The sequence below is a fragment of the Vulpes lagopus genome, chromosome 12 (genome assembly GCF_018345385.1).
Source record: "Vulpes lagopus strain Blue_001 chromosome 12, ASM1834538v1, whole genome shotgun sequence".
Classification (NCBI taxonomy): domain Eukaryota; kingdom Metazoa; phylum Chordata; class Mammalia; order Carnivora; family Canidae; genus Vulpes; species Vulpes lagopus.
In genome coordinates, this window is record NC_054835.1 from 36,283,953 (window position 1) to 36,290,012 (window position 6,060).

A 6,060-nucleotide genomic window follows, 5' to 3' on the forward strand; every position below is an offset into this window, starting at 1 on the left:
GAGACAGGCTCCAAAGGACCGGAAGGTAGGAGGAAGAAACCCCTGCCCTGTCCTTCTGGAAGAGCTGGAAAGGAAGCCAGGTGAGAGAGCAGCTGGGACAGGGGATGGGTGGAGGGGATACTGGAGAGGCAGTGGGTCTTGGCACCCAGAGATGCTTGGCATCCTTGCATCTTACATTCTAAGAAATAAGAAGGTGGCTCTCAGGATTCCTGTAACACCTAGTGACAAAGGCAGGAGGATGAATGAGGCCTGGTCCCATTTCATCCAGGGAGTCTTCTGTTGGGATGAAGAGCAGTAAGTAAGGAACCTTCCTCCCAGCTCTGAAAACCAAAGTTAGACCTAGAGCTATTTGGGCCACCAGACCTCATCTTCCTGCAGCAGGACCCCAAGAAGAGCTTCCCTGCACAGAGATAGTGAACCTCGGGGAGGAGAGGATGGAATGGTCCTACCTGTGCCTTTCACTTGGGGCGAAAGAGCTGTGATGGTTTAGGTGACAGCCAATCCCACAGCTGGAAGCAGGGCTGGTATGGACTTTGGGGGGCTCTATGGGGAGTCTCGCCAGGCCACATGCCTTTGACGTCCAGCCACTGGAGCCAGGAAGGCGGCTGTCAGGGGTCTTAGCTGCTCTCTTCTGCCTGGACCTCTCCCCCCTGCCCTCCCCAACTCAGACTCCACAACAAAAAGCAGGTCCTCCTCCTGGCCAGGCTCCGTGACCCTTCTAGTATCTGACTCCAACACCCAGCACCCCTGCCAGCCCCCCAAGTGTTGTTCTAGCCTCTCAGAAAAGCCCTGACCCCCGGAGCTCAGTGCCCCCCACCGGCAGAAGCCACAGAGGCTCTGAGGCATCAGCAGTACCTGGGTGGCCTGAAGGCTGTGCCTGGGCACAGTGCTTCCCTCATCCTCATCCCTTTTCTCTCCCGGCTCAGGAAATCACCCTTGGAAGATGGTGGCCATGAAGATCTTCAGTCTCCTGCTGGCGTCCCTGCTCCTGGTGGTGGTGATGGGAGAGAAGGCAGCTGGTCACTCTAGGTAGGGGTGCAGGGGAGGGGTTGGGCTCAGGGAAGGAGGCTGGGGAGGATGAGCTGCTTCTGGCGTTCAGGGGGGAGGTGGGAAGGGGAGGAACCCCAAGCCAAGAGGAAAGAAGCAGGAGGGAGAACCCTACCAGCAGTCTGTGTGTGGAGTAAGGACAGAATCCAGAGGGTTTATTTCGAGCTACTGTTGCCACAGGACAAACTGTGGTTAGATCTCTGGAAGGACTTCTCCGGGGTTAAGTGTCTGAAGTGTACAACAGGGTCTCCCTTCCTGATGAAAGCCTTAGCCATTCATCATTCACGTGTGCAGAATGCCTCAGGGAACACACAGGCTCCCAAGGAAAGCAAAGAGCCACCTAGGCCAGTGGCAGACTCTCAGGAACACTTGGGGGTGGGGTGGGGAGCAGAATGTCATGAGCAGAAGGGGGAGGGGGCTCTGTTTGTTCTCTGGAGGACCAAGAGATACTTGTCTGGGTAAAGAGCTGGGCCTTGTCAGATGCAAGGACTAGTCCTATGCCCTCTAAATCCAGTCATGTAGATGTGAGGCACGGCTGTCAGGTACAAGTCAACATCACATAGAAGTTGCAAACTTAGGGGCGCCTGGATGGCTCAGTCCGTTAAGCATCTGCCTTAGGCTCAGGTCATGATCCCAGTGTCCTGGGATCCAGCCCCACATCATCGGCTCCGTGTTCTGCAGGGAGCCTGCTTCTCTCTCCTTCTCCTCCTCCCCTGCTTGTGCTCACTCTCCTTCTCTTAAAATCTTTTTTTTTTTTTTTTTCCCCACTGTGAGGAAGTCCTTTAATAGAGACAGGCAGACAGGGTTTTTTTTTTTTTTTTTTTTTTAAGATTTTATTTATTCATGAGAGACACAGAGGCAGAGACACAGGCAGAGGAAGAAGCAGGTTCCATACAGGGAACTATATATATATATATATATACACACATATATATATATATATGGCAAACTTAGATCTAGGCCCAGACCCCCACCTTCATGGAGTGCTAGATTAATCTCTCTGTATCTTGGTTTCCTCATTCACAAAAAGGGCATAGAAATAGTATTGACCTCATAGGGGTGTTACGAAGATCAAATGAGTCTATGCAGTAAAGGGTGAGAGAGGACCTGGCATACAGTGAGTGCCCTTATGGAAGAGCTCCTATTGTTCATACTGACTGGGAATAAAGACTTGAATCAGGGTGAGCCAAGGCAGGAGGAGTAAAGGAGGAAAGTGAGATCCTTTGGGATGAAGGGAACCCATCCTTTGGGATGAAGGGAACCCTTGATCCCTGTTTGTCCAGAACCCAGAGTCACACACACTGAGGATGCAGAAAGTGGGCTCTAGAGCTGAGGATAAAGCCCGAGGAGCTTGATGCATAGACAAGGGGCTGCCTCCATAAAACTGACTCCAAGGGGCACCTGGGTGGCTCAGCAGTTGAGCATCTGTCTTTGGCTTAGGTTGTGATCCTGGGGCTCTAGGATCAGAGTCTGGTATCAGGCTGCCCACAGGGAGTCTGCTTCTCCCTCTGTCTATGTCTCTGCCTCTCTCTGTGTGTCTCTCATGAATAAATAAAAATCTTAAAAAAAAAAAAAACAAACCCATAAGATAGGCAGCCCGAGTGGCTCAGTGGTTTAGCGCCACCTTCGGCCCAGGGCGTGGTCCTGGAGACCTGGGATCGAGTCCCAGGTCCGGCTCCCTGCATGGAGCCTGCTTCTCCCTCTGCTTATGTCTCTGCCTCTCTCTCTCTCTCTCTCTCTCTCTCTCTCTCTGTGTCTCTCATTAATAAATAAGTAAAATCTTTAAAAACAAAACCCATAAAACAAAAAACCCCACAAAAATCTGACTCCCAAGAAATGGGGGTGGTGGGAGGTGGCTGTTTTCAAATACCTGCCTCTGGTCAATAACAATCACCTGCCCACTCATTGTGGTTCCCTTCGTGTAGTGCCTGGTTTCTCCCTCTCTCCCCTCCCTGCCCTTCAGATTCCACACTAAGGTCAGTGGCTCCCGACCTCGAGGCCCCAGGTACGCCGAGGGGACTTTCATCAGTGACTACAGTATCGCCATGGACAAGATTCGCCAACAAGACTTTGTGAACTGGCTGCTGGCCCAGAAGGGGAAGAAGAATGAGTGAGTTAATGCCCATACTCCCTCCTCTGCACCGGCTGGCCATACCTTCCTTCGTTTAGACGAGACGCCACGCGGGCCTGTGATTCGGGGTGGTAACTTTGGCTTAGGTACTGATGGGGAGCTGGGCAACACCATGGTCCTGACCGGGGCTCGGGCAGTGGCCCAGTCTGGGGTGGGACTAAGCTTTCCAATCCTTTTCTTCTTCCAACCCTTTCTTTCCAATCCTTCCTCTAAGGAGAGGGATCACTGAAGATGTAGGGGCTCCCAGAGGATCCCCACGGGGCTGGGGTTGTAGGCAGAGAGAGCTGAGCTGCTGACAGTGACCATTTGGTGGTGGCCACTTTGGACTTTGCCCTTCTTCCTCTCTTTTGCCAAGTCTCTTACCTTGTCCTTGCTGTTCGTCAGCATGGTAGATGCTGGAAAGCTGTTCTGTGGCAGCTGGGGACAAGCAGGGGGGTGGTTGAACAGAGAAAGAGGTACACTATGCAACTTGGATAAAGGCCCCAAAAGACTGGAGCACATCTGAGTCTCCCCAGCCCTACCCACTCCCTCCTGTTTACCTGACCAGCTGGAAACACAACATCACCCAGAGGGAAGCTGGGACCCTAGAGCTGGCCCATCAATCTAACAGGAAGGAGGAGTCGAGAGAGCAGCAGGGGTGAGTCAGCCCACTGGGGAAGGGGTGGGGGCGGGGCCTCATCCTTCCCTCCCCTAGACCCCAGAGCAGGGCCAGGCCCTAGACAAGCATCCCCTTCCACTCTTCATGGAACTCCTGGAAGCCTGGCCAGAGTTTAAGGGAGAAACCTAGGAGGAATAGGGGCTGGGGTCCTAGGAGGGAGTTAGGGTCAGAGTCCCTAAGATCGATGACTCAGTGTGTGGAATCAGAGTCACGGAGAGGGGTGGTGAAAGAGACTTCGGGGACTGGCTTCCCCACTTCTCCCCGACAGACTTCAGGAAGGCTGTTTGAGGAGCAGGGACCCTCTCAAGACCAGTCCCTTGACATCAGTTACCCCCTACCCTCACCCCCATCCCCTGAGGAAGCTGAGAAATCTGTGGATCATTCTAAAAAGTGAATTGTTCCCGAAGTCGTCTCTCGGGTTTGGGGGATGCATTCGGGGACACTTGCAGAGCTGGGTGGGGTGGGATATCTTCCACCTGAATTGTTCGGCTTTGCCTGTACTAAAGAGCCGCTACTCCCCAGGCCCACAGATCAGGGTGGAGCTTTGAAAGCTGAGATAAGGAGAGGCAGCTGTGTTGACTCCCTCCCCCCACCCCAGCTGCCCCTTGGAGTCCCAGGCCCTGTATTTACTCACTCCGGGTGGGGCCCCAGCTCAAACAGCCTGCCTGAGGCTTTCTCCTTGGCAGCTCCCTACCCAAGAACCCGGGTGATGAAGATTTGCTGAAGGATTTACTGATTCGAGAGCTGCTGGCCTGGATGGTGGATCAGATGGAAGTCTGCAGGCTCAGGTGGGGCTGTTCAGTGGCTTTGGGCATCTTGAGTCGTGGTCATAAGCTTGAGCTTTGAGGCCCCACATGGGTTCAGATCGGCACTCCAGCACATGCTAGCAAACTCATAAGCCTCTCTGAACCTCAGCGTTTTCATGAAAACAAGGCTTATTCAGACCACTTCTTGGGATTGTTGTCAGGTTAAAATATGATAATACGAGGAAAGTGCCGAGAGTAATACGGGAGGAGGAAGAGTTCAGTAATGTTGGCAGCTGTCATTACTTCTTGCACTTTGGTTTCTACTCTGTCCAGGTGAGAGGCTGCGCTCACCTGTCCTGCCCACCTGAGCTAAGCTGACCATTTTATTCTCAGCTCTCTCTCTGTACCCTATCCCATGGCCCCTTCCCAGTGGTGGAACCCCCGGAGCTGGAGGCATGTTGTCCCTCTCTGTAGCCATTGTTGGTCTCAGTGGTCCTAGAATCCATCTCACCAGCTAGGAAGTCCTGTAATCTATCATGTCCCAGAAGAAAGGGATGGCTAATACCATGAAGAGGTCCATCTACCTAAAGGGTGAGATAGAACACTGGTTCAAGATGAAGACACCGAGGCTTGGAAACCAAAATATTTCAGACTTGGATGCTGGCAAGCTAGGGAGGGATCAAGGGAATAGATCTGGGATGGCTTCCTGTAGAGGGCAGGAAGGGAAAGAGGAACGTGATCAGAACAATGGAGGGGAGAGTATGAGAAATTCTCCATAGGAAAGTGGGTGCTTTTTGGAATTATTTTGATTACTTATAATTAAAAAGGTAATTGGGGCAGCCCTGGTGGCCCAGCAATTTAGCGCCACCTTCAGCCCAGGGTGTGATCCTGGAGACCCGGGGTCGAGTCCCAGGTCGGGCTCCCTGTATGGAGCCTGCTTCTCCTTCTGCCTGTGTCTCTGCCTCTCTCTCTCTCTCTCTCTCTCTCTCTCTCTCTGTCTCTCATGAATAAATAAATAAAATCTTAAAAAAAAGGTAATTGGCAGGTATGAGCAGCTGAACCATGGCTGGGCACCAGGATGAACTTACTTTGCTGACTGAGTGGATTATGACCTTCCTCCCCAACCACTTCCCCTCCTCTCTCTACTCTCCCAGATTTCAGTGACTCAGACCAAACCCAGCTCTCGCCTGGACTCTGCCCTTCACTTACTCAGGACTCAGCTCTGCTCCAGGGTACCCAAGAGAAGCCAAACCAATAAAGTTTAAGATGAAACAAATCCTTGTGTCCATTGTCAAAACTTACCCAAGTGTCTACTTTTTTTTTTTTAAGATTTATTTATTCATTTATGATAGACAGAGAGAGAGAGAGAGAGAGAGAGACGGAGACAAAGGAGGAGGGAGAAGCAGGCTCCTTGCCGGGAGCCTACATCAGACTCGATCCCGGGACTCCAGGATCGCGTCCTGGGCCAAAGGCAGGCG

The 6,060-nt window shown here is 52.3% G+C and overlaps 1 protein-coding gene across 1 annotated transcript; it reads left to right on the top strand.

Annotated features, from left to right (window-relative positions):
- Positions 1 to 5,858, top strand: LOC121473802 (gastric inhibitory polypeptide). The gene is made up of 6 exons (XM_041726523.1): positions 1 to 80; positions 927 to 1,029; positions 3,011 to 3,157; positions 3,726 to 3,815; positions 4,523 to 4,624; positions 5,737 to 5,858. Exons 2-6 carry the CDS (start codon positions 944 to 946, stop codon positions 5,744 to 5,746), a joined length of 435 nt encoding a protein of 144 aa, XP_041582457.1. The 5' UTR covers positions 1 to 80; positions 927 to 943; the 3' UTR covers positions 5,747 to 5,858.
- The last annotated feature ends 202 nt before the right edge of the window (positions 5,859 to 6,060 follow it).

What these genes read in the sequence shown, in the direction of transcription:
- LOC121473802 (XM_041726523.1), top strand. Translation starts at nt 944, where the DNA reads ATGGTGGCCATGAAGATCTTCAGTCTCCTGCTGGCGTCCCTGCTCCTG. An exon ending in AAGGCAGCTGGTCACTCTAG is followed by an intron (nt 1,030 to 3,010) that starts GTAGGGGTGCAG and finishes CCTGCCCTTCAG; the next exon opens with ATTCCACACTAAGGTCAGTG. An exon ending in CAGAAGGGGAAGAAGAATGA is followed by an intron (nt 3,158 to 3,725) that starts GTGAGTTAATGC and finishes TTACCTGACCAG; the next exon opens with CTGGAAACACAACATCACCC.